Below are 27,560 nucleotides of genomic sequence, written 5' to 3' on the forward strand. Positions count from 1 at the left end.
TACCTTGTTGAACAGACCTCTGTCGCCCCACCCCCACCCCCCTTTCCCCCCGGTTTCTCCTCCATACCTTGTTGAACAGATCTCTGTCGCCCCACCCCCCGACCCCCCCCCCCTTCCCCCCAGTTTCTCCTCCATACCTTGTTGAACAGACCTCTGTCGCCCCACCCTTCCCCCCAGTTTCTCCTCCATACCTTGTTGAACAGACCTCTGTCGCCCCACCCCCCACTTCCCCCCAGTTTCTCCTCCATACCTTGTTGAACAGACCTCTGTTGCCCCCCCCCCCCCACCCCTTTCCCCCCGGTTTCTCCTCCATACCTTGTTGAACAGACCTCTGTCGCCCCACCCCCACCCCCCAGTTTCTCAATTTCAAACAGCACACAAATCCATACCTTGTTGAACAGATCCCTTGTCCCCCACCCCCACCCCCCTTTCCCCCCGGTTTCTCCTCCATACCTTGTTGAACAGACCTCTGTCGCCCCACCCCCCTTTCCCCCCAGTTTCTCCTCCATACCTTGTTGAACAGACCTCTGTCGCCCCACCCCCCGACTTCCCCCCAGTTTCTCCTCCATACCTTGTTGAACAGACCTCTGTCGCCCCACCCCCCCCCCTTCCCCCCAGTTTCTCCTACATACCTTGTTCCGCTGACTTCTGCTCCTGCTGATGCTGTGGACGGTACTTCCCGGACTTGATCATCTTCAACAGATGCTGGTAATACTGGTTCAGGGGCTTCTCGAAGTTGAGGAACTCAAACTGCATGTTGTTGGACTGCTTCATCTTCACCCTGATCTCCATCTGCGCCCCGTGCTTGGCGATGAAGGCAGCAGTCCGCTCGATGCGAGCATGTTCTTTCTCCGTCTGGGGCTGCAGGGGCAAGAAGGAAGGAAAGAGGCCACTTTCACTTTCTCTTTCTTGAGAAGGCTGTATTGTATTGAACTGTACACTATAGTACTGTATTGTGCTGTACTGTATTGAACTGTACACTATAGTATTGTATTGTGCTGCATTGTATTAAACTGTAGTATTGTAATTTGTACAGTGCTGCATTGAATTGAACTGTACACTGTAGTATTGTATTGTGCTGTATTGTACTGAACTGCAAACTATAGTATTGTATTGTGCTGTATGGTATTGAACTGTACACTATAGTATTGTATCGTGCTGCATTGTATTAAACTGTAGTATTGTAATTTGTACAGTGCTGCATTGAACTGAACTGTACACTGTAGTATTGTATTGTGCTGTGTTGTATTGAACTGTACACTATAGTACTGTATTGTGCTGCACTGTATTGAACTGTACACTATAGTACTGTATTGTGCTGTATTGTATTGATCTGTAATGTCCCATACTCAATACTGCACTGTGTTACACAGCACTGGACTGGACTGTGTTGAGTTATCATGTTCTGTGTTGTGTTGCATTGTACAACTCTGTACTGCACAGCACAGTACTGTATTCACCTGCACTGCGTTATTTTTGTCACAACACATTTCTTTGAGTGAAATTGGGCTGCTCTCCAGAAGCAAAGTCTCAGTGCAGTGCCACCCATATTTCTGTACTATATACACAAAAATATTCCATATATATAGATTTGTTTTCCTGTCTGCAGGAAGTGCTGGAGGCAGCGTGCAAAGCCAGTCAAGGGCTTGGCTTATCACCCAGAGTTCGCCAGAGATCAGAGTTTGAGGCCCTGTTTCATTATGGTGTGTGTTCTTGGGAAAGGCGCTTAGCTCCGGTTTACTTCACTCCACCCAGGCGTGAATGGCTACCTACTCTTGATAAAGATAGCAATAATAATGATAATAATGATAATAATAACAATAATAATGAAGTGCTGTTCCCTCACAGAGAGGCTCACGGCACTTCACAAATGAAATATAACAAGAAACAAACAATGATCAACAACATTCAATAACATAAACAAACCACTCTGGGCTCTCCACAAAAGAGAAGAACAATCCTCAAGAAAAAGAACCAACCACGCATCATGAACAGCACACACACACACACAATCACACACCCTCACACAACACACCCCCCCCCCCTTCACACACCCTCACACAACACACACACACACACCCATTCACACACCCTCACACAACACACACACACACACCCATTCACACACCCTCACACACAACACACACAGAACATACAATCACATACACACACCCTCACACACACACAACATACAATTATACACACACACATCCTCACACAACACACACACAACATACAATTATCACATACACACACCCTCTCACACACACACACAACATACAATCATACACACACACTCTCACACAACACGCACACAACATACAATCACATACACATACCCTCATACACACACACACAACATACAATCATACACACACACACTCTCACACAACACACACACAACATACAGTCACATACACACACCCTCACACAACACACACACAACATATAATCACGTACACACACCATCACACACACACAAACATACAATCATACATACACACACACTCACACACACACACAACATACAATCATACATACACACACCCTCACACACACACACACACAACATACAATCACATACACATACCCTCACACACACAACATACTATCATACATACACACACCCTCACACAACACACACACAACATATAATCATACATACACACACCCTCACACAACACACACACAACATACAATCATACATACACACACCCTCACACAACACACACACAACATACAATCATACATACTCACACACAACATACAATCATACATACACACACCCTCACATACAACATACAATCACATACACACACCCTCACACAACACACAATCATACATACACACACCCTCACAACATACAATCACATACACACACCCTCACACACACACAACATACACTCACACAACACACACACAACATATAATCACATACACACACCCTCACACAACACACACACAACATACAATCATACATACACACACACTCACAACATACAATCATACATACACACACCCTCACACACAACATACAATCACATACACACACCCTCACACAACACACACACAACATACAATCATACATACACACACCCTCACACACAACATACAATCACATACACACACCCTCACACACACACATACACACAACATACACTCACACAACACACACACAACATATAATCACATACACACACCCTCACACAACAAGTACACACACACAACATACAACCACACCCTCACACAACACACACACACACAACATACAACCACACCCTCACACAACACACACACACACAACATAAAACCACACCCTCACACAACACACACTCACACAACATAAAACCACACCCTCACACACACACACGAGCATCTCCCACCCATATACACACACACACAATACTGGAAACAGTACTTCCCTAATATAACAACAAATTAAGACTAAACTGTTACACAAATACAAACAAAAAAAAAGTATGTTTTCAGTTGGAACTTGACAAGTCCAGGGAAGGGGCCTTTTGCAGGTCAGCAGGCAGCGAGTCCCGGACAGCTGGGGCCTGAGAATCTAAATGATGGGTGACCAAAGGTTTTCAGATCAGTGTTCAGCACCTGAAGTAATCTTTCAGCTGAAGATGGAAGTGAACAGGAAGACTAGTAAGCTGTGAGGGAAGAAGAGACACTGCAGGTGTGTGCCGTCAAAAAGGAGGTACGTGAGCGTGGCAATTTTGAACGCGATGCGGAACTTAACTGGGAGCCAGTGCAGCTCATTGAGAAAAGGATTTCCACGCTACAAGTTTAGCTGTGCTGTTCTCAACTTTCTCCACACCACTGATCTCATTTCCTGGAGGACCAACCAGTACTGAATTGCAGTGATCCAGACTTACAAACTTTCAAATCTAGTTCACACCCCACCACACTGAGACAGACAGACAGGCAGAAAAACAGAATGACAGACTGAGACTGGCAGACAGACTGACAGACAGACAGGCAGACTGACAGACAGACAGACATGAGGAAGGCAGCACACTGACCACAGTAATGTCGTCTGGAACCATCAGCTGTTCTGGAGGGACAAACACTTCTTCTTCAACCTCCTCCTTTGCTTCCTCCATCTCTGAAATAACAACAATAATTATAATAATGTACATCTGTATAGCCATTACACTTCCACTCCCAAGCACATTTAACAATACACCTATTATAAATTAGACACAGGAATAGAATAAAAAATATTTAGGAACAAACTCGCTAAAAAAAACAACCAAAAAAAACTGGCAAGTAAGGGATTCGATCCCATGCTGTCAGATTCTCTCTCTCATGACCAGGCCACCACCACACCAAAAGTCCGAAGAAAGCCTGACCCTCACCTTGTGCCTGATCCACAGCAGATGACGGCTGTTCATAGCTGAAGCCCACAGCCTTGTAGGTGCCTTCATGCAGTGACTCATAGTATCGCTTCCACTCCTCTTCTGCACACACGTCAATCACAGTTTGTAAGGACTCTGTCAATCTTGTATATATATATATATATATCTTATATATATATATATATATATTTTTTTTTTTTTTTATACTGTGGATACTGTGGATTTTTTTTCCTTCTACGATGAATCTAAAGTTGAAATGTTAGTTTACCACAAATGTATTAACTTTACTGTTGTTATTTAAGGTTTTTTTTCTGTCTTATTTGCTTATATATTTGCTGTGTTTTACTACTTATTTTTGAGAGTGATTTGATCATTAAATCTGTTTAATTTCTAGTGCAAGTGCATGCAAAAACTGTATGGCTTTCTCCTGGACATTAGTCAGTGACCATCCTACCTTCATACATGGCTTTCTCCTGGACGTCAGTCTTACCTTCATACATGGCTTTCTCCTGGATGTCAGTCTTACCTTCATACATGGCTTTCTCCTGGATGTCAGTCTGACCTTCATACATGGCTTTCTCCTGGACGTCAGTCTTACCTTCATACATGGCTTTCTCCTGGATGTCAGTCTGACCTTCATACATGGCTTTCTCCTGGAGTCTGACCTTCATACAAGGCTTTCTCCTGGATGTCAGTCTGACCTTCATACATGGCTTTCTCCTGGACATCAGTCTTACCTTCATACATGGCTTTCTCCTGGACATCAGTCTTACCTTCATACATGGCTTTCTCCTGGATGTCAGTCTGACCTTCATACATGGCTTTCTCCTGGACGTCAGTCTTACCTTCATACATGGCTTTCTCCTGGATGTCAGTCTGACCTTCATACATGGCTTTCTCCTGGAGTCTGACCTTCATACAAGGCTTTCTCCTGGATGTCAGTCTGACCTTCATACATGGCTTTCTCCTGGACATCAGTCTTACCTTCATACAAGGCTTTCTCCTGGATGTCAGTCTGACCTTTATACATGGCTTTCTCCTGGACGTCAGTCTTACCTTCATACATGGCTTTCTCCTGGACGTCAGTCTGACCTTCATACATGGCTTTCTCCTGGATGTCAGTCTGACCTTCATACACGGCTTTCTCCTGGACATCAGTCTGACCTTCATACACGGCTTTCTCCTGGACGTCAGTCTGACCTTCATACACGGCTTTCTCCTGGACGTCAGTCTGACCTTCATACATGGCTTTCTCCAGGACATCGTCTTACCTTCATACACGGCTTTCTCCTGGATGTCAGTCTGACCTTCATACACGGCTTTCTCCTGGATGTCAGTCTGACCTTCATACAAGGCTTTCTCCTGGATGTCAGTCTGACCTTCATACATGGCTTTCTCCTGGATGTCAGTCTGACCTTCATACATGGCTTACTCCTGCACGTCAGTCTGACCTTCATACATGGCTTTCTCCTGGACATCAGTCTGACCTTCATACACGGCTTTCTCCTGGACATCAGTCTGACCTTCATACATGGCTTTCTCCTGGACGTCAGTCTGACCTTCATACATGGCTTTCTCCAGGACATCGTCTTACCTTCATACATGGCTTTCTCCTGGATGTCAGTCTGACCTTCATACATGGCTTTCTCCTGGTTGTCAGTCTGACCTTCATACATGGCTTTCTCCTGGAGTCTGACCTTCATACATGGCTTTCTCCTGGATGTCAGTCTGACCTTCATACATGGCTTTCTCCTGGATGTCAGTCTGACCTTCATACATGGCTTTCTCCTGGACGTCAGTCTGACCTTCATACATGGCTTTCTCCTGGATGTCAGTCTGACCTTCATACATGGCGTTCTCCTGGACGTCAGTCTTACCTTCATACATGGCTTTCTCCTGGACATCAGTCCGACCTTCATACATGGCTTTCTCCTGGACATCGTCTTACCTTCATACATGGCTTTCTCCTGGATGTCAGTCTGACCTTCATACATGGCTTTCTCCTGGAGTCTGACCTTCATCCATGGCTTTCTCCTGGACGTCAGTCTGACCTTCATACATGGCTTTCTCCTGGACGTCAGTCTTACCTTCATACATGGCTTTCTCCTGGATGTCAGTCTGACCTTCATACACGGCTTTCTCCTGGATGTCAGTCTGACCTTCATACATGGCTTTCTCCTGGACGTCAGTCTGACCTTCATACACGGCTTTCTCCTGGATGTCAGTCTGACCTTCATACATGGCTTTCTCCTGGACGTCAGTCTTACCTTCATACATGGCTTTCTCCTGGACGTCAGTCTGACCTTCATACATGGCTTTCTCCTGGACGTCGTCTTACCTTCATACATGGCTTTCTCCTGGATGTCAGTCTGACCTTCATACATGGCTTTTTCCTGGATGTCAGTCTGACCTTCATACATGGCTTTCTCCTGGATGTCAGTCTGACCTTCATACATGGCTTTCTCCTGTACGTCAGTCCTACCTTCATACACGGCTTTCTCCTGGATGTCAGTCTGACCTTTATACATGGCTTTCTCCTGGATGTCAGTCTGACCTTCATACATGGCTTTCTCCTGGACATCAGTCTTACCTTCATACATGGCTTTCTCCTGGACATCAGTCTTACCTTCATACATGGCTTTCTCCTGGATGTCAGTCTGACCTTCATACATGGCTTTCTCCTGGACGTCAGTCTTACCTTCATACATGGCTTTCTCCTGGATGTCAGTCTGACCTTCATACATGGCTTTCTCCTGGAGTCTGACCTTCATACAAGGCTTTCTCCTGGATGTCAGTCTGACCTTCATACATGGCTTTCTCCTGGACATCAGTCTTACCTTCATACAAGGCTTTCTCCTGGATGTCAGTCTGACCTTTATACATGGCTTTCTCCTGGACGTCAGTCTTACCTTCATACATGGCTTTCTCCTGGACGTCAGTCTGACCTTCATACATGGCTTTCTCCTGGATGTCAGTCTGACCTTCATACACGGCTTTCTCCTGGACATCAGTCTGACCTTCATACACGGCTTTCTCCTGGACGTCAGTCTGACCTTCATACACGGCTTTCTCCTGGACGTCAGTCTGACCTTCATACATGGCTTTCTCCAGGACATCGTCTTACCTTCATACACGGCTTTCTCCTGGATGTCAGTCTGACCTTCATACACGGCTTTCTCCTGGATGTCAGTCTGACCTTCATACAAGGCTTTCTCCTGGATGTCAGTCTGACCTTCATACATGGCTTTCTCCTGGATGTCAGTCTGACCTTCATACATGGCTTACTCCTGCACGTCAGTCTGACCTTCATACATGGCTTTCTCCTGGACATCAGTCTGACCTTCATACACGGCTTTCTCCTGGACATCAGTCTGACCTTCATACATGGCTTTCTCCTGGACGTCAGTCTGACCTTCATACATGGCTTTCTCCAGGACATCGTCTTACCTTCATACATGGCTTTCTCCTGGATGTCAGTCTGACCTTCATACATGGCTTTCTCCTGGTTGTCAGTCTGACCTTCATACATGGCTTTCTCCTGGAGTCTGACCTTCATACATGGCTTTCTCCTGGATGTCAGTCTGACCTTCATACATGGCTTTCTCCTGGATGTCAGTCTGACCTTCATACATGGCTTTCTCCTGGACGTCAGTCTGACCTTCATACATGGCTTTCTCCTGGATGTCAGTCTGACCTTCATACATGGCGTTCTCCTGGACGTCAGTCTTACCTTCATACATGGCTTTCTCCTGGACATCAGTCCGACCTTCATACATGGCTTTCTCCTGGACATCGTCTTACCTTCATACATGGCTTTCTCCTGGATGTCAGTCTGACCTTCATACATGGCTTTCTCCTGGAGTCTGACCTTCATCCATGGCTTTCTCCTGGACGTCAGTCTGACCTTCATACATGGCTTTCTCCTGGACGTCAGTCTTACCTTCATACATGGCTTTCTCCTGGATGTCAGTCTGACCTTCATACACGGCTTTCTCCTGGATGTCAGTCTGACCTTCATACATGGCTTTCTCCTGGACGTCAGTCTGACCTTCATACACGGCTTTCTCCTGGATGTCAGTCTGACCTTCATACATGGCTTTCTCCTGGACGTCAGTCTTACCTTCATACATGGCTTTCTCCTGGACGTCAGTCTGACCTTCATACATGGCTTTCTCCTGGACGTCGTCTTACCTTCATACATGGCTTTCTCCTGGATGTCAGTCTGACCTTCATACATGGCTTTTTCCTGGATGTCAGTCTGACCTTCATACATGGCTTTCTCCTGGATGTCAGTCTGACCTTCATACATGGCTTTCTCCTGTACGTCAGTCCTACCTTCATACACGGCTTTCTCCTGGATGTCAGTCTGACCTTTATACATGGCTTTCTCCTGGATGTCAGTCTGACCTTCATACATGGCTTTCTCCTGGACGTCAGTCTTACCTTCATACATGGCTTTCTCCTGGATGTCAGTCTGACCTTCATACACGGCTTTCTCCTGGATGTCAGTCTGACCTTCATACATGGCTTTCTCCTGGATGTCAGTCTGACCTTCATACATGGCTTTCTCCTGGACGTCAGTCTGACCTTCATACATGGCTTTCTCCTGGACGTCAGTCCTACCTTCATACACGGCTTTCTCCTGGACGTCAGTCCTACCTTCATACACGGCTTTCTCCTGGATGTCAGTCTGACCTTTATACATGGCTTTCTCCTGGATGTCAGTCTGACCTTCATACATGGCTTTCTCCTGGACGTCAGTCTGACCTTCATACATGGCTTTCTCCTGGACGTCAGTCTGACCTTCATACATGGCTTTCTCCTGGATGTCAGTCTGACCTTCATACATGGCTTTCTCCTGGATGTCAGTCTGACCTTCATACATGGCTTTCTCCTGGAGTCTGACCTTCATACATGGCTTTCTCCTGGACGTCAGTCTGACCTTCATACATGGCTTTCTCCTGGACGTCAGTCTTACCTTCATACATGGCTTTCTCCTGGACGTCAGTCCTACCTTCATACATCATGGCTTTCTCCTGGACGTCAGTCCTACCTTCATACATGGCTTTCTCCTGAACGTCAGTGACCAGCTCCAGGTAGCGCTCCTCATCACAGGCGGCCTCCACGGCCTTCTCCTCCTCTGTCAGCTCCACAGGCATGCCCTTCACCAGGTCGGCATCATAGCGCGTCAGGTCGTACAGGTGGCCACGCCCGTCATATCTACGCCACACACACAAACCCCCTTGTGTCAGCATCTTCCTTCAGCACTTGAACACTCCCACACATGCTCACGCAGTTTAACTGACTCTTGTACACCACCATCAAAGACAGGGAATATGTATCTACTTACTAGCTAATTATGTGCAGTAACAGACAAGAAGAAATAGAAACATATCATTATCAACAACCAAAAACAAACCAATATAAAATAATCAAATATAATTTCAAACACTGCTTGCATGAACGAATCAAATATATTTTCCAGAATATCTTTCATATTTGCTTTCAATTAACATTTTTGATGCTTTCTATTGTTTATACTGACATTTTTCCAATGAACAGAGATGCCAACCCCAAATCTATTCAGTATCTTTTCTGACAATGATTTATTAATTTTTAGTTGCATATTGTGTGTTCCACTTTTTCACTTTAAGGTATACCGTATAGTATTGTGACAATCATTTTTATTTTATCAATTAGTGTGTTTATTCTATCTTATTTTTCACTTTCACAAACCGTACAGTTTTGAGTTTTCACAAATTATTGTGTACTGTAACTCCGTTTTACTTCCCACTTCCAGGTATAATTGATAAATGATTGTGTTTACTTGAAGTGAGTAACAAGTTCATTAAGTGTTGATTCTCTACTTTGCACTATTATTTCCAGTCTCTTCAGATTTAAGTTTTCTCTGCTTTTTTTCTTCTTTTTTTCTCTGATTTTTTCTTTCCACTAATTTCAGAGAACAGTCACCTGAGGTCTGCTAATCTTTCTCAGAGTGTAAAATATTAATGAATGGCTGGACTAGCACCGTGCATTTAATGCGCTCAGCACTGATCATTCTGATCAGTGACTCACATCTCTTAGAATTCTCCCAGAACTGAATGTCTTTTGAGGCAACTACACTCTGATGGGTGTGCCTTTTTATAGAAACTTGGAAATGCTCCACGGCACAGCAAGAATGGTCACAGAGTGAACTGACATTGTCATAGAATGCACCTTGAAAGGTTACAGAGTGAAATGACACTGTCATAGAATGCACCTTGAAAGGTTACAGAGTGAAATGACACTGTCATAGAATGCACCTTGAAAGATTACAGAGTGAAATGACACTGTCACAAAATTCACCATAAAAGATTTGCTTCTACAGTTTTAGCTCTATAGTTTAGTTATACAATGAATGAGAAATATGTTAACTACAAAAGTCAAACCTGTCTCAAATCCAAAGACTGAAAGAATCAAATGCCCTGGGTACTCCCTACAAAAGTCAAACCTGTCTCAAATCCAAAGACTGAAAGAATCAAATGCCCTGGGTACTCCCTACAAAAGTCAAACCTGTCTCAAATCCAAAGACTGAAAGAATCAAATGCCCTGGGTACTCCCCATTCCTTTTTTGATTTTGTTTCAGTACTCCACAGAATGATCTTGTTACTTCCAATGTAAACCTAGCTAACTGGCTTATAAAGCCAACAGTGTGTACTGTCTCACTTATATAAGTTTATGATAATTACAAAATAAAAAGAAACAAATAATACATAAAATGACATAATAAAAAAATATTTGATTCTTAATAACTGAATAAATCAAATAACATTAAACATTAACACACTCTGACCAATGTTTGAGAACACATTTGTTCATAAATTCTATAAACCACATCAAAAGGTTAATAATAATGATAAAAAAATGTTTTAAACTAAATTACATTTGCAGACACTGAGTGACACAGAGACACATTTCCCCAATCTTCGGTTGTTGTCAATTAAAAAAAAAAAAAAAAATTAAGGACAGGTTTGACTTGCTACCTTAAAATTAGTAATCTTTGCTGAAGACCAAAGTTAAAGAATAACTGAATAAGTTTACTCAACAATGTCAAAAAATGCCTTGTCACAACTTCTTCAACTTTTTTTTTTATAGACCAAATACTACTGAAAAGGAATATCAAAATGTCAACCTTTTGTAATAGTATGTCATACTGTAATATTAAGTCATACCAATCGATGACGGCTTGGGCTCCCTGCAATGTGCCACAACCTGCAATGAAATCATTCAAAAGCAACAACATCCTCCACAAGCAATGTGGAGGTACAAGACCATACAATAGAAGCTCTCTGATCCAGGTGACGTTGGATGAGGTCTTTCTCTGTTGGTATTGTGCTGAGGAGTGTGGTGCTCCAGTCAAGTCCATCAAAGGTTGAAATCCATTCTGTGTGGACACCATCTCACCATCTCATGTGCCAATGTGGTCTTCCGGTCTTCCAATATTTTCTGATTGTTGGGTTGAGCTGATCAAGATCATGGTCAGCATCATCTTTCTAAAGATGATGCAGGTGGTCGACTGGGCCCAAGGGATATTTTAAAGTTTGAAGCATGACGAAAAATAATCATGACATTGATAGACCGACAGCAAGGTACGAATGTACCGAGTAGCATCAGCAGTTGAGCAGGCATGCTATGTTGCATGCATACATTTTGAGCTGTGATTCACATGAAAATGCATTTCTTCCATAATGAAACAATACAAATACAAGCCTGAAAGAAAGAAGGATTAGTCGCCGACGCGAAGTGCATTTTGCGCGAACGAACAGGTTCCGAGGTGGCTAATCCACTCCAAGCAAGTTGCGAGACGAGAGGGAACCGACCTGTCTATCATGAGTCTTTCATCTCCCATCCATGGAATAAGATGTCTGCCTTCGTCGATATGCTTTGCTTTCTCGTCATCCCTAAATAATTTACATGCATAACCAAACACAAACAAGTCTTCTAATGAGTTCTCTTGAGGCTTTTGTCCAGATGTATCCTCGTTGTCCCATAACAAAGTGGCCGCCATCTTGGATTGTGGAAGTGAGGGAAAAAGAAAAAAAGCGAAGGCCCATGAGGTCACATCCTGATTAAGCAAGGGAGGTTACTTTCGCAAACATGGAAGGAATTGAGAAAGCGGTACCATCAGTGGAGCTGTCAAGCAGGTTGATTTCTTATATCAATGACGTCCTCGGCTTGGAGATTGACAGCCACAGAAAAAAAGGACTTGAGCAATATGCCACAGCCAGAGAAGGATCACCAGTTCCTTTCACCATTGTGCGGGATGTCTTTCGAACACTTAAAGACGAAGGTACAGTCACTGTTCACCAGCGGTCATTGTCACACCGATCATTCCATGAGTGAAAAAATCCTCGTCGAACAAAAATTGTTCTCACATGAGAATAGAAGCTTTATATTTTCTGTTAGGCGGAGAGAGAGAGAGAGAGAGAGCGAGTGTGTGTGTGTGTGTGGTGTGCACATGCGTGAGACAGACGCAGGTCTTCAATCTCAGTCCAGCTAAATATACATTTATCTAGGATATGCCAAATGACAGGCAGTAAGAATGTCAGGAAATCTGTTTTACACATTCGTTTTCAAAATCGCGTGGTTGTTCAATGAGAAATGTAGCCATAACTTGTTTTGTGTTTTTGAAACTGAATCTTCACTCAAGAAGCAACATGGCGGACACCGGTGTCGAAGCAAGGCTCGACTGACAGAGAAGGCGAAGGCGTAGACAATAAACCAAGATAGCAATAGCCACACAGCAAGAACAACATTTATATCTGTTATTGGGGTTCGAAGAGAACCTTACAGGTAAACGGATTTCCCAACTGTATTTGAAACTGTCGTATTTACTCCACTACTGCATGAGAGGAAGCCCACTACTGCATGAGAGGACGGGATCCTCTGGGAGTGGAATGCACACATTGGCTGGAGGAGAGTGACGTACAGAGAGACCTGGGTGTACTGGTGGACAAAGACCTAAGCTTCAAAAATCATGTGGCACATGCAACAGCAAAAGCCAACAAAGTCCTAGGGGTCATAAGAAGGTCTTTCGACCATCTCACGCCAGAAACCTTTGTCTCGCTCTATAAGTCCCTGGTGAGACCAGTCATTGAATATGGTCATTCAGTTTGGCAGCCAAGACACAAGACCCTACGCACTGACATAGAGGATGTACAGAGGCGAGCAACCCGCCTGATAGGCTCCCTGAAGCAGCTGTCCTACCCAGAGCGTCTCGCTAGTCTGAGACTGCCTAGCCTGGAACATCGCCGAACAAGAGGTGACATGATAGACGTGTACAAGTACGTACACGGAATATACGACACAGATCGACCCATGCTGCACCTCTTTCAAGGCAGGGACACCCGGGGAAACACCCTCAAGCTGGCCAAGGGTCATTGCAGGCTGAGCTTGCGTGCTGGGTATTTTTCCCAGAGAGTCGTCACTGTATGGAATGGCCTCCCTGATAGTGTGGTGACTGCCCCATCAGTAAACGCCTTTAAAAACAGACTGGACACGCATTGGAAGAGCCTGCCTACACTGTACGACCCAGCCTGTCACCATTAATATGCCACGCATGCTGCATAACAAGTGAGAGATATTTCTGGATCGGTGAACAGGCCGGTTAGGCCTTCAACACCGCAATATACAAGTACAAGTATGAAGTTTGATGCTGGCCGTCGGCACCAATGTAATTGTAAGGCCTGACTGACTTCAAGGAAAAAGTGGACGAAATAAGTATGACAGATTGACACACAGTGGGACTATAAAATATGTGAGAAAATTGGTGAGTACACCGTTACAGCCTCTTACTGAATGCACTTGGTGTGGACATTGAAGATTGTATGCAGGAACAGGTCTTAAATTGCAGTCTCAAGATTACATATTCCAGGGAACAGTAAATAACAGGTGGTGGACTAACAGAAAATCTACTGTATACATACATCAGAAAATCTACTGTATACATTAATCTCTGATATCATACGGCTGTTTGAAGAGAATTTTAGTGATAAATAGTTAGTTGACTGGGTTTTGAAACTGTCATCTTCATACCAAAAAAACATTGAACTCATTTATTGAATGTATTTTGATCCATAGAATTGCTTTCTCTGTGTGTTTTGATATTATCGTCTTCACATCATAAAAAAACAACAACCCAACATAAATTCATATTTTGGCTGTATTTTGATTCTCAGAATTGCTCTCTCTGATATTACAAAAAAAAAAAAAAAAAGGATATTTATTAGAGCATATAAGTATTCTTGATCTTAGTTTACCTGGAAACACCTGGAAACTATCACCCTGTGAGTTTTACATGCATTATGTTCAAAGTGATGGAAAACATCATGCGGGCAAGGTTAATGCACCATGTGGAGACAAATGACCTGTTATGCAAGGAGCAGCAGGGATTTGTAAAGGGACGCTCGTGCATCATCCAGTTATTAGATGTTCTTAACGCTTCGACTGAGTCTATAGATGCAGGCGGTAGCGTAGATGTAATCTACACAGACTTCATGAAGGCATTCGACTCGACACAGACGTCTTCTCTTGAAAGTTGCAGCACATGGTATACAAGGCAGGGTACTTGGCTGGATCCAATCCTCCTTGACAAACAGAACCCAGAGTGTAGTGATCAATGGATGTACTTCTCAACAGGCAAGGGTCACAAGTGGTATTCCACAAGGATTGATACTCAGGCCAACCATGTTTGCACTGTATATAAACAACCTCCCAACAGTGTGTAGTGTTCAGTGCGGATGTTTGCTGATGACACTAAGGTCTATACAGCGACACAACTGAGGCAATAGAGGCACTGCAGGATGACCTTAACAGTCTACAGGAATGGTCAGACAAATGGTTTCTGTGTTTCCATCCAGATCAACGCCATGTCCTGAAACTGGGGACGAAGAAATCTGAGGCAGTGTACTACATGAAAGGGACTGGGGACGGGGAGGAGTGCAATGTCCAGCTACAAGAGAGTGCAGTTGAAAAAGACCTGGGCATCTTCGTCGACAAGGACCTCTGTTTCAAAGAACACGTCGGTAAAACAATTAGAAAGGCTAACCAAGTGGTGGGAATTATTCGACGAACATTCGATTTTCTAAGCCCAGATCTGTTTATTCAGCTGTACAAAAGCCTTGTGTGACCAATTCTGGAATATGGACACTCGGTATGGCAGCCCCATCACAAGACATTGTGCACTGAAGTTGAGGATGTCTAGCGTAGAGCCACTAAGCTGTTGGCCTGCATCAAAGATAAACCATGTAATGAAAGACTGGCCTACCTGCATTTACCAAGCTTAGAGCACCGAAGGAAACGAGGTGACATGATTGATGTCTGCAAGTACCTACATGGTTTGTACGATACAGACAGACCTCACCTCGAACTAAACACCAGTCGGGACACCAGGGGGCACTCCCTGAAACTGGCCAAGGGTAGATGCAGGCTTGCAGTACGCAGCTGGTACTTCTCCCAGAGAGTCCTGAACACCTGGAACAGTCTACCTGCGGAAGTGGTCACAGCCCGGGACATGCAGGTGTTAAGGGAAATGAGCGAGCTGACAGACTTGCTGGTAATGCAACAACAATGAGCGGCCTACATCTAGGAAAATCGGAAATCCTCAGAAAAGTCAAAGAATATCAAAAAGAACAGGTACAAAGCCATCACACCATCGATCGCCTCAAAGAAATAAAGGTAGAGGGAGGGAGCGGCCGCAAGTCTAACATGAAAGGTAGAGCACAATGCCTTGCTAATCAAACAAATACCGGCATCATTTCCAAACCAACATTGCGCAAATTTCTTCAAAACGGAACAGAGTCTCTGTGGGCTTTTCCAAATACAATAGACTGAGCAACACACTAGACGCCACGTTCTTGGCATCAGAGATCTTTTCCCATCCCTCTTGCAGCCAATCACTGGCAGCCTCTGTGTGTGTGTGTATGTGTGGGTCTGTGTGTTTGAGTGTGTTTGTGCATGCGCGAGGGTGTAAGTGTACACAAGTGTCAGGAGAGTTCTGTGCACGTGCGTATGTGTGTGTGGTGGTGGTGGTGGTGGGGGGGGGAAGGTGTGGGGGTGAGGGGGGGTAGAGGATGAGGTATGTGTGTGTATGCATGCCTACACTGTGGGAGCAACGGAATATTGGAACGTGCAGGTGTGTATATATATATCTTTGTATATATATGTGTGTGGGGTTGGGGTGGGGGATATGGGCGTATGTGTGTGTGCTTGTACAAGTAAGTGTTCATCTGTGTGTATGTGTGTGTGTGCCGTGGAAGCTGTGATACGTAGCCTAGAAATGAGTGTGTGGAGGAGGGGGGTAGAGGAGGTGCAGGGTAATGTGTGTGTGTGTGGGGGGGTGTGTGTGTTGGGGCTCATGTACGTTTATGTGTATTTGACTGTGCTTTCATATCTGTGAAACTGCATGTTTGGTGCATATCTGTTATGCGTATGTGGGTGTATGTGTGAATGTGTGTCTCCATGTTTAACATTTATTTGCTTATTTATCATCATTGTTGTCTTTTTATTTATTTATTTATTATTATTATTATTACTACTTTTTTATATTATAATTATTATTTATTTATGTACGCTTATAGCTGACTTCATCAAGTTTTTGTGCCTTATACATAGTAGTAGTAGTGGTAGTAGTAATTTTTCTTTATGTATTTATCTATTATTTATTCACCCCCTTTTTTTTCTTCTTTTTTTTTCTCAAGGACTGACTAAGCGCGTTGGGTTATGCTGCTGGTCAGGCATCTGCTTGGCAGATGTGGTGTAGCGTATATGGATTTGTCCGAACGCAGTGATGCCTCCTTGAGCTACTGAAACTGAAACTGACTGGCTGGGTGGTAACACATGCATGCACACACACACACACACACACATGCACTATACAGTTGCCATACCAACTGAACACAAGCAACGGTGATGTTGATAAGCATTCTGTTAGCTAGCATTTCAGCATGATGTAGTTTGTCAACAATCATTTTTAGCTGGGAATTCAAAGTGTTTGACTGGTTGTGTGTTTTTTGTTGTTGTTTTCTGTGCACAGGCCATGCTGTGTATCTTCATGAGATGTTGAGTGGCAGTGATGTGACCCTGCCTGCTGTCACCTTTCCTCCCAGGGTAAGTGTTCTTTGGAGCTACAGTGTGTGTGTGTGTGTGGGGGGGGGGGTTGTTTTGGACTTGACACCAGATAACTGAGTCTAATATAAATTCAGTCTAATATCATCATCTTAGATGAACAGACTATAAATAAATAAACGAACGAACGAACACCTGATAACTGGGCATTAACTCTTCTTCCTGGCACCTCAGACATGTCAGATGCTTTTTGGCTTTTGTGTGTGTGTGTGTGTGTGCGCGCTTGTTTTTTTTCACCTGTTTTTAATGTGTATTATGTTGTTTATTATACATGACCATGGTTACGTTCAGGTCGCTTTTGTTTTGTTTTTAATCCTCTGATGAACATTTGGCGGACATGTCAGTGAGAGGCATGCCTCACTTCATGTGCAGGACCATGAGAAGGAAGGTGTCGGAGTGGTGTAGACTCTCATTGGTCGGTACACAGTCCGTGAGGGTGTGGGTTCCAATCCCCGATGGCCATGTCTCCCAAGTTGACTGGAAAATCAAACTGAGTGTCCTGTCATTCAGATGAGATGATAAACCCAGTTTCCTGTGTGCAGCAGGCGCTTGATGCATTGAAAAAGAACCCATGGCAATGAGAGCGTTGTCCTCTGGCAAAACTCTGTGGGAAAAATCCACTCTGATAGGTACACAGATATATGTGGTTCGTCCGTCAGGGTCGACGAGGAACCATCTAGTCATCCTGGGGATGGGTGGGTTGGGCTCTGTGGGTGCGCAGATGACTGGTCAGGCCAATCCGCGCCCGGAAGACACAGATATATATGTATATACTCAAGACCAGGCTAAATGAGTAACTGCATTGGGTTCTGCAGCTGGTCAGGCATCTGCCTAGCAGATGTGGTGCAGCTTAAACAGGACCTGTCCAAATGCAGTGACACCTCCATGAAAAACTGAAACTGAAACTGAAGCAGGACTGTCACTGTACTTGTGCCTCATTTTCTTTTTCAGCTGTGTGTTTTGGGTGGGTTTTGGGGTGGTGTTTTTTTCATTCTTCTTTTCAGGTTCAGGTAGTTGTCCAGCTGAGTGTTTTTGGTGTTTTTTTTGGGGGGGAGGAGGTGGTCTGGTGGGGGGGGGGTAAATTTTTTTTAGGTTCACATAGTTTTTCAGCTGTGTGTTTTCAGAGGATTTTTTTTTTTTTTTTTCAGGTTGTGTGAGACGGATGCTTTTTTTTTCAGCTGTGCCATGGCTGTGTCTTTTTGGCCAGGCTCCAAGCCACAAAAGATAAATGCTGAAAGGAATGTGACCATGATTGAAGATAGCATGGTAGAGACATGCTATGGAGTGACTGCCAGCGTGTGGTAAAGGGGTGCTTTAGCGTGTTTTGAATTTGTGGTGTAGGACCCGGAGCTGGAGGCCCGAGTGCAGAAGCTGAGAGCCGCAGAGGAGGAACGAGAATACCGGAGAATGACGCACAACGTGGACCCTTCGGTGAGCATACACACACACACACACACACACAGGAGAATGACGCACAATGTGGACCCTTCGGTGAGCATACACACACACACACACACACACACACACAGGAGAATGACGCACAATGTGGACCCTTCGGTGAGCACACACACACACACACACACACAGGAGAATGACGCACAACGTGGACCCTTCGGTGAGCACACACACACACACAGGAGAATGACGCACAACGTGGACCCTTCGGTGAGCACACACACACACAGGAGAATGACGCACAACGTGGACCCTTCGGTGAGCACACACACACACACACACACACAGAGGAGAATGACGCACAATGTGGACCCTTCGGTGAGCACACACACACACACACACACAGGAGAATGACGCACAATGTGGACCCTTCGGTGAGCACACACACACACACACACACAGGAGAATGACGCACAACGTGGACCCTTCGGTGAGCATACACACACACACACACACACACACACACAGGAGAATGACGCACAACGTGGACCCTTCGGTGAGCACACACACACACAGAGGAGAATGACGCACAACGTGGACCCTTCGGTGAGCACACACACACACAGGAGAATGACGCACATCGTGGACCCTTCGGTGAGCATCGCTCTGCATTCCTTGTGGCCACACGTCCACACTGACACACACACACACACACACTCACATGAACACACATAAACTCACACACATAAACACACACACACACATGAACACACACACATGAACACACACACACAAACACACATGAACACACACACATGAACACACACACACACACACATAAACACACACACATGAACACACACACGTAAACACACACACACACGAACACTCACACAAACACACATAAACACACATATAAACACACCCACATGAACACACACACACACACACACACACATATGCCCAAAAGTCGTTAGATTAAAGCAGCACTCAGCCTTTTTGACACCTCCTTGAAAGTGAAAGTGATTGTGTGGTTTCAGGTGAAGCAAGAAGTGCGTTTCCAGGAAGATGGTAAGCATGAATCACTTGAGCAGGACAGGCATGTAGCCAGCACTGCAGACTTGTGTAGTTACTGTTGGGAATAGTTTGGTCAGAGGGGGGGGGGGGGGGGGGGTAGAATGGTTAAGATGCTGGGCTCCCAGTACAGAGAGTCGGTGAAGGTGTGGGTTCCAGTCCCACTCTCTCCCTGTCTCCCAGGTTGACTGGAAAGTCCGACTGAGCGTCTTGTCATTCGGATGAGATGATAAACCGAGGTCCCGTGTGCAGCACACACTTGGCGCACTGAAAAAGAACCCATGGCAACAAGGGTATTGTCTTCTTGCAGAATTACATGAAAAGAAATCCACTGTGATAAGTACACAAATTTGATATATAAGCATGCATTCAAGGCGCGCCCAAGCACGTTGAGTCATGCTGCTGTCTGGAATCTGCCTGGCAGACGTGGTGTAGCGTGTATGGATTTGTCTGAACACAGTGACGCCTCCTTGAGAAACTGAAACTGAGGCTTAGTCACTGGTTTGTGTTGTACACACTTGTGCAGTACTTACTTGTGTAATAGTATTACAAACATGTGCTGTATAGACTTCTGTGATACACACTTGTGTTATGCTTGTGTGATGCAGACTTTTGTAGTACAGACTTGCATTATACAGGCTTGTATACTATAATGCACACTTTTATAATACAGTCTTGTGTATTACAGATGTGCGAAACACACGCTTGTATATTACACACTTATGTAATACATGCTTGTGAAATACATGCTTCTATAATGCAGGCTTGTGTAATACAGACTTTTTGAATACATGCTTATGTTATACATGCTTGTGTAAGCATGTATAACACAGTGATTTCTGTGTGTTGACAGTGACGTGTCATGTGATTGCTGTGAGCTGACAGTGACGTGTCATGTGATTGCTGTGAGCTGATAGTGACATGTCATGTGATTGCTGTGAGCTGATAGTGACGTGTCATGTGATTGCTGTGAGCTGATAGTGACCTGTCATGTGATTGCTGTGTGCCTGTAGTGACATGTCATGTGTTTGTTGTGTGCTGACAGTGACGTGTCATGTGTTTGCTGTGAGTTGACAGTGACGTGTCATGTGTTTGCTGTGAGCTGACAGCGACGTGTCATGTGATTGCTGTATGATGTGATTGCTGTGTGACTTGTGATGTGATTGCTGTGTTCTGACAGTGACGTGTGATGTGATTGATGTGTGTTGACAGTGACGTGTCATGTGATTGTTGTGTGACTTGTCATGTGATTGATGTGTGCTGACAGTGACGTGTCATGTGATTGCTGTGCGCCAACAATGACGTGTCATAGTTTGTGTGTCTACAGTGATGTGTTATGTGATTGCTGTGTGATGTGTCATGTGGTCGCTGTGTCATGTGGTTGCTGTGTGCCGGCAGTGACATGTCATGTGGTTGCTGTGTGCCGGCAGTGACATGTCATGTGGTTGCTGTGTCCCAACAGTGATGTGTAATGTGATTGCTCTGTGATGTGTCATGTGGTTGATGTGTGCTGACAGTGACGTGTCATGCGGCTACTGTGTGCCGATAGCTGAGTGTCATGTGGTTACTGTGTGCCAACAGACGTGACGTGACGTGTCATGTGGTTGATGTGTGACTTGTCATGTGATTGCTGTGTGCTGACAGTGGTGTGTCATGATTGATGTGTGCCGACAGTGGTGTGTCATGATTGAGGTGTGCTGATAGTGGTGTGTCATGATTGAGGTGTGCCGACAGTGGTGTGTCATGATTGATGTGTTCCGACAGTGATGTGTCATGTGATCGCTCTGTGATATGTGGTTGCTGTGTGCCAACAGTGACATGTCATGTGATTGCTGACAGTGACCCATCATGTGATTGCTGTGTGCTGACAGTGATGTGTCATGTGGTTGCTGTGAGTTGACAGTGACATGTGATGTGGTTGCTGTGAGTTGACAGTGACATGTCATGTGGTTGCTGTGTGCCGACAGTGGCATGTCATGTGGTAGCCGTGTGCCGACAGGGAAATGTCATGTGATTGTTCTGTAATGTCATGTGGATGTCGTGTGCCGACAGTGACGTGTCATGTGGTTGCCGTTTGCTGACAGTGACATGTCATGTGTTTGCTGTGTTCCGACAGTGACATGTCATGTGGTTGCTGTGTGCTGACAGTGACATGTCATGTGGTTGCTGTGTTTCTACAGTGACATGTCATGTGGTTGCTGTGTGCTGACAGTGACATGTCACGTGGTTGCTGTGTGCTGACAGTGATGTGTCATGTGGTTGCTGTGTTCCGACAGTGATGTGTCATGTGGTTGCTGTGTGCTGACAGTGACATGTCATGTGGTTGCTGTGTGCTGACAGTGACATGTCATGTGGTTGCTGTGTGCCGACAGTGAAGAGCCTGAACCGACAGCTGATAGCGGTGATCAACTTCCTGGTGACGGTGGGCGGAGCCTTTGCCTTCGGCTACAAGGGAGTAGAGGTGGCACTGGGGGCCAAGATCTTCCCCGCGGTTAGTCTTGTAATGCTTCAGCTTGTCTCACAGATACTCCCTGAAAACGGAGTATGACTGCCTACACGGCGGGGGTAAAAAGCGTCCTGCATGTTAAAACCCACTGGCGTATACAGAGGAGTGAAGGTAGGAGTGGCAGAGAAGAAAAAAGAAGAGAGATGACAGGTGGGTGAAAGCTGACAGGTGGGCCAGCAGCAAAGAGAGATGACAGGTGGGTGAAAGCTGACAGGTGGGCCAGCAGCAAAGAGAGATGACAGGTGGGTGAAAGCTGACAGGTGGGCCAGCAGCAAAGAGAGATGACAGGTGGGTGAAAGCTGACAGGTGGGCCAGCAGCAAAGAGAGATGACAGGTGGGTGAAAGCTGACAGGTGGGCCAGCAGCAAAGAGAGATGACAGGTGGGTGAAAGCTGACAGGTGGGCCAGCAGCAAAGAGAGATGACAGGTGGGTGAAAGCTGACAGGTGGGCCAGCAGCAAAGAGAGATGACAGGTGGGTGAAAGCTGACAGGTGGGCCAGCAGCAAAGAGAGATGACAGGTGGGTGAAAGCTGACTGGTGGGCCAGCAGCAAAGAGAGATGGACAGGTGGGTGAAAGCTGACAGGTGGGCCAGCAGCAAAGAGAGATGACAGGTGGGGTGAAAGCTGAAAGCTGTATGACCAGTGGTTTCTCACTGTAATGGGACGTCCTTTACAGCCCAGTCTTTTGTCAAGGACTGTGACTCTGACTCACACCAGGAGGCAAGACTGCACTGGCTCTCAGTGCTGCAGCCTTGGGCACTGTTTGGCCTTTGGGAACCATCCCAACACCTCATGGCCCAGAGAGTGGGGATGTACTTTCCTTGACACTTTCCAGGATAATCAAATTCCAGCCCAGATTGTTGGGGCAGTAGCTGATTCCTCTGCTGTTGTGATGGTCATAGTCGGACATGTCTATCCTTCAATAGGTTATGCATTTTGTCACACCAGATTTCTCCGTGAAATTCAGGCTGCTGTGCCCACAGCTCTTGGGGACAGTGCAGCACCACCATTATTTCCCCCTTTTTTCTGCCTGCACTTGTATTTGTTTTCCTGTCAAAGTAAATTTTTCTACAGAAGTTTGCCAGGGACAACCTTTTGGTTGCCGTGGGTTCTTCTATGTGTGCTAAGCGCAAGGTGCACACGGGACCTTGGTTCATCCGAATGACTAGCATCCAGACCACTTCTCAAAGTCTAGTGGAGGGGGAGATCAGCTCAGTTCAGTTTCTCAAGGAGGCGTCACTGCGTTGACAAATCGGTGTACGCTACACCACATCTGCTGAGCAGAGAGAAACCCCCAAGACTGCCAGTGGGTCCCTCTGTCTTGTGAACCCTGTGTTTTGTCTGTCATCTGTGTTGTCTTTGTCCTTGATGTATGTGTTGTGTTTGTCATTGTGTCCTTGACATGTGCTGTTTGTCAGTGTGTCCTTGATATGTGTGTTGTGTTTGTCAGCATGTCGTCGATATGTGTGTTGCGTTTGTCAGCATGTCCTTGATGTGTGTGTTCTGTTTGTCAGTGTGTCGTTGACATGTGTGTTGTGTTTTAGTGTGTTGTCGATATGTGTTGTGTTTGTCAGCATGTTGTTGATATGTGTGTTATGTTTGTCAGTGTGTCCTTGACATGTGTCTTGTTTTAGTCAGCGTGTTGTCGATATGTGTGTTGTGTTTGTCAGTGTGTCATTGACATATATGTGTTGAATTTGTCAGTGTTTCCTTGATATGTGTGTTGTGTTTGTCAGCATGCCGTTGACATATGTGTTGTGTTGTCAGTGTGTCCTTGACGTAAGTTGCATTTGTCATCGTGTTGCTGACATGTGTTGTGTTAGCATGTCGTTGACACGGGTGTTGTGTTTGTCAGTGTGTGGTTGATATGCATGTTGTTTGTGTCAGTATACCGTTGAAATGTGTTTGTCAGTGTGTTGTTGACATGTGTGTTGTATTAGTGTGTCATATGTGTTGTTTGTCAGTGTGTCGCTGATATGTGTTTTGTGTTTGTCAGTGTGTGGTCGACACGTGTTGTGTTTGTCAGTGTGTTGTTGACGTGTGTTGTGTTTGTCAGTGTTGTTGACGTTTTATGTTGTATTAATTAGTGTGTTGCTGATGTGTATTGTTTGCCAGTGCATCAATGACACATGTGTTGTTTCTTCAGTGTGTTGTTGACGTGTGTTGTGTTTGTCAGTGTGTTGTTGACATGTATGTTGTATTAATTAGTGTGTTGCTGACATGTGTTGTTTGCCAGTGCATCACTGACACCTGTGTTGTTTCTTCAGTGTGTTGTTGACGTGTGTTGTTTGCCAGTGCATCACTGACACGTGTGTTGTTTCTTTCCAGCAACTGATGACAGGCCTCATCTTCGCCACCATTGTCTTCTTCGCTGATCTCTATTTCTTGCTGAAGTACAGCCCACAATAGCTGGTGTGTGTGTGTTAGGGGGGTGGGTGTGCAGGGTTGTATGGTATGTGTGTGTGTGTGTGTGTTTGTCTGGTGTGTGTGTGTGGTGTGTGTGTGTTTGTCTAGTGTGTGTGTGTCTGGTGTGTGTGTGTTCGGGGTGTGGGGGTGCAGGGTTGTGTGGTAAGTGTGTGTGTGTATTTGTCTGGTGTGTGTGTGTTTGTATGGTACATGTGTGTGTGTTTGTCAGGTGTGTGTGTGTGTGGTGTGTGTGTGTGTGTGTTTGTATGGTACATGTGTGTGTGTTTGTATAGGGCGGGATGTATAGTGGGAGGATGTATGGTGTGTGTGTGGTTGGTTGTCTGGCGTGCAGAAAATGAGGGAACTATCTTCTCCACTTTTCTGGTGTGTTGACAGACAAAGACCATCCAACACTGAAGTGAGCAACACCTTGACAAAGATCAGCTCTTTGTATGGCTGTGCCTTCAGTGTAGGTTGAAGTGAGAAACACCTTGACAAAGATAGCTCTTTGTATGGCTGTGCCTTCAGTGAAGGTTGAAGTGAGAAACAAAGATCAGCTCTTTGTATGGCTGTGCCTTCAGTGTAGGTTGAAGTGAGAAACACCTTGACAAAGATAGCTCTTTGTATGGCTGTGCCTTCAGTGTAGGTTGAAGTGAGAAACACCTTGACAAAGATAGCTCTTTGTATGGCTGTGCCTTCAGTGAAGGTTGAAGTGAGAAACAAAGATCAGCTCTTTGTATGGCTGTGCCTTCAGTGTAGGTTGAAGTGAGAAACACCTTGACAAAGATAGCTCTTTGTATGGCTGTGCCTTCAGTGAAGGTTGAAGTGAGAAACAAAGATAGCTCTTTGTATGGCTGTGCCTCCAGTGTAGGTTCAGTCAGCCGCCTCTGAGAGACCACATGTTTTGTTTCAAGTTTATCGCCTATCTAGCCACTGAAGTCAATTTTAGTACACTGGAGCCACCTTTTAGTGTACTCTGAAGTGAACTTTTAGTGTACTCTACTTTAGGCACATTCTGAAGTGAACACATGTACCCTTTAAAACTAACTGAAGTGAACTTTTAGTACACATGTACCCTTTAAAACAAACTATTTATAGAAATAGGAACTGCACAATTTATTGATCTCCGGTGGATTCTTCAAGATGTGCATCAGTGAACTGCACATTTGTGTGAGGTTTAAACCAGTGTGTAGACATCTTATTATATACATTAATGCATGTGTGTACGCTACTTTGTGATATTGTATGCTTGTGTGTGCATTGTTATATGTGCTTTGTGTGTGAATCTTATTGTATAATCTGTACATGAATGCATGTGTGTGTGCTACTTTATGGTATGCATATGCTTGTGTTCTTTCTTTCACATCTTTTCACTTCAGGTGATATGAGACGTGTCATGTGTGGTGGTGGGGGGAGAGGCGGGGGGGGGCGGGGGGGGGGGATGGTGGTTACAGGGGGATATACAGAGAAAGGATAAACTTGAACAATGGAATTAACAATTCATAAATAACTATGTAACACCAATTAGCAACATAGTCAACAATAAAAACCAAGAAGTATATGCGTGTGTGTACCTTTTAATATGTGTATTGTGTGTGGACATTGCACATGTACGTGTGTGGAAACCTTTGTACACCAGTATTTTTCAGTGCAATGTGCGAAGTGGTAATAAAAGAGAAAAGCAGACCAACAAAATTCTCAGTTTCTTTTGAAATTCAGGTTCCACCGTTTGTGAGTGAGTGTGTGCGCGTGCGTGCGCATGTTTTAAAACTGTGCGAGTTGCTCTGCATTTGTGTTGAGGCATGTGGATGGCTGTTCCTATATACATGTGTACACGTCCCATTGCCAGTCATTTTTGTGTATCTGATGCGTTTGTACGTGTGTACACACACGCGTGAACACACACCAACGTGGATGTACGTGTGTACACACACACATGAACACATACCAACGTGGATGTACGTGTGTACACACACGCGTGAACACACACCAACGTGGATGTACGTGTGTACACACACACATGAACACACCAACGTGGATGTACGTGTGTACACACACACATGAACACACCAACGTGGATGTACGTGTGTACACACACACATGAACACACACCAACGTGGATGTGCGCCTGTTTCCTGCAGTCCTACTTTGTGTTCTGTCACCAAGTAAAATGCTAAGAACTGTTTCCACGATTCTACTCAAGGTGTCACTGCGTTCAGACAAATCCATATACGCTACACCACATCTGCTATGCAGATGCCTGACCAGCAGCGAAACCCAACAAGCTTTATCAGGTAACCCAACACGCTTTATCAGGTAACCCAACACGCTTTATCAGGTAACCCAACATGCTTTATCAGGCCTTGAGGGAACAAACAAAACTGCGTAAACAAATCAATGGCTACATCATTATTAATTTATTCTAATTCAAGTTACTGAAAGGAGGAGAAATAAAGCAGAACTCATTTATCAGAGTGAAGCAAGAGACAACTGTTGATTTATCAGTGATCAGAGTGAAGCAAGAGACAACTGATGATTTATCAGTGATCAGAGTGAAGCAAGAGACAACTGTTGATGATTTATCAGTGATCAGAGTGAAGCAAGAGACAACTGATGATTTATCAGTGATCAGAGTGAAGCAAGAGA

At 44.9% G+C, this 27,560-nt stretch overlaps 2 protein-coding genes across 10 annotated transcripts in view; one reads left to right on the forward strand and one right to left on the reverse strand.

The window, feature by feature from the left end:
- Positions 1-12,423, reverse strand: part of LOC143288296 (splicing factor, suppressor of white-apricot homolog) — a 46,540-nt gene extending 34,117 nt beyond the window's left edge. Inside the window, exons 1-5 of one of the 3 annotated variants that reach the window (XM_076596643.1) lie at positions 12,230-12,423; positions 9,424-9,590; positions 4,371-4,472; positions 4,035-4,117; positions 633-861 (exon numbers count right to left, since the gene is read on the reverse strand). In XM_076596643.1, coding sequence (XP_076452758.1) covers positions 633-861; positions 4,035-4,117; positions 4,371-4,472; positions 9,424-9,590; positions 12,230-12,417 — 769 coding nt within the window. In that variant the 5' untranslated portion in view covers positions 12,418-12,423. Of the gene's footprint in view, positions 1-632; positions 862-4,034; positions 4,118-4,370; positions 4,473-9,423; positions 9,591-11,581 lie in introns of all 3 variants that reach the window. The other 2 variants (XM_076596646.1, XM_076596645.1) reach the window with 2 other exon arrangements.
- Positions 12,424-12,489: 66 nt separating this feature from the next.
- LOC143288298 (vacuolar ATPase assembly protein VMA12-like) lies at positions 12,490-26,609 on the forward strand. Of its 7 annotated transcripts, none has more exons than XR_013056059.1 (7): positions 12,490-12,699; positions 17,443-17,516; positions 18,876-18,965; positions 19,970-20,000; positions 22,376-22,494; positions 24,837-25,733; positions 25,786-26,609. XR_013056059.1 is itself a non-coding variant. In XM_076596649.1 (7 exons), the coding sequence occupies exons 1-6, from the start codon at positions 12,507-12,509 to the stop codon at positions 24,915-24,917; spliced, it is 588 nt and encodes a 195-aa protein (XP_076452764.1). In that variant the 5' UTR covers positions 12,490-12,506; the 3' UTR covers positions 24,918-24,920; positions 25,311-26,609. The 7 variants fall into 7 exon arrangements, 2 of the variants coding, with proteins under 2 accessions (XP_076452764.1, XP_076452763.1); XR_013056060.1 differs by having other exon boundaries at positions 24,837-25,673; XR_013056062.1 differs by having other exon boundaries at positions 24,837-25,560.
- The last annotated feature ends 951 nt before the right edge of the window (positions 26,610-27,560 follow it).

This window comes from Babylonia areolata, chromosome 12 (assembly GCF_041734735.1).
Source record: "Babylonia areolata isolate BAREFJ2019XMU chromosome 12, ASM4173473v1, whole genome shotgun sequence".
Taxonomy (NCBI): domain Eukaryota; kingdom Metazoa; phylum Mollusca; class Gastropoda; order Neogastropoda; family Buccinidae; genus Babylonia; species Babylonia areolata.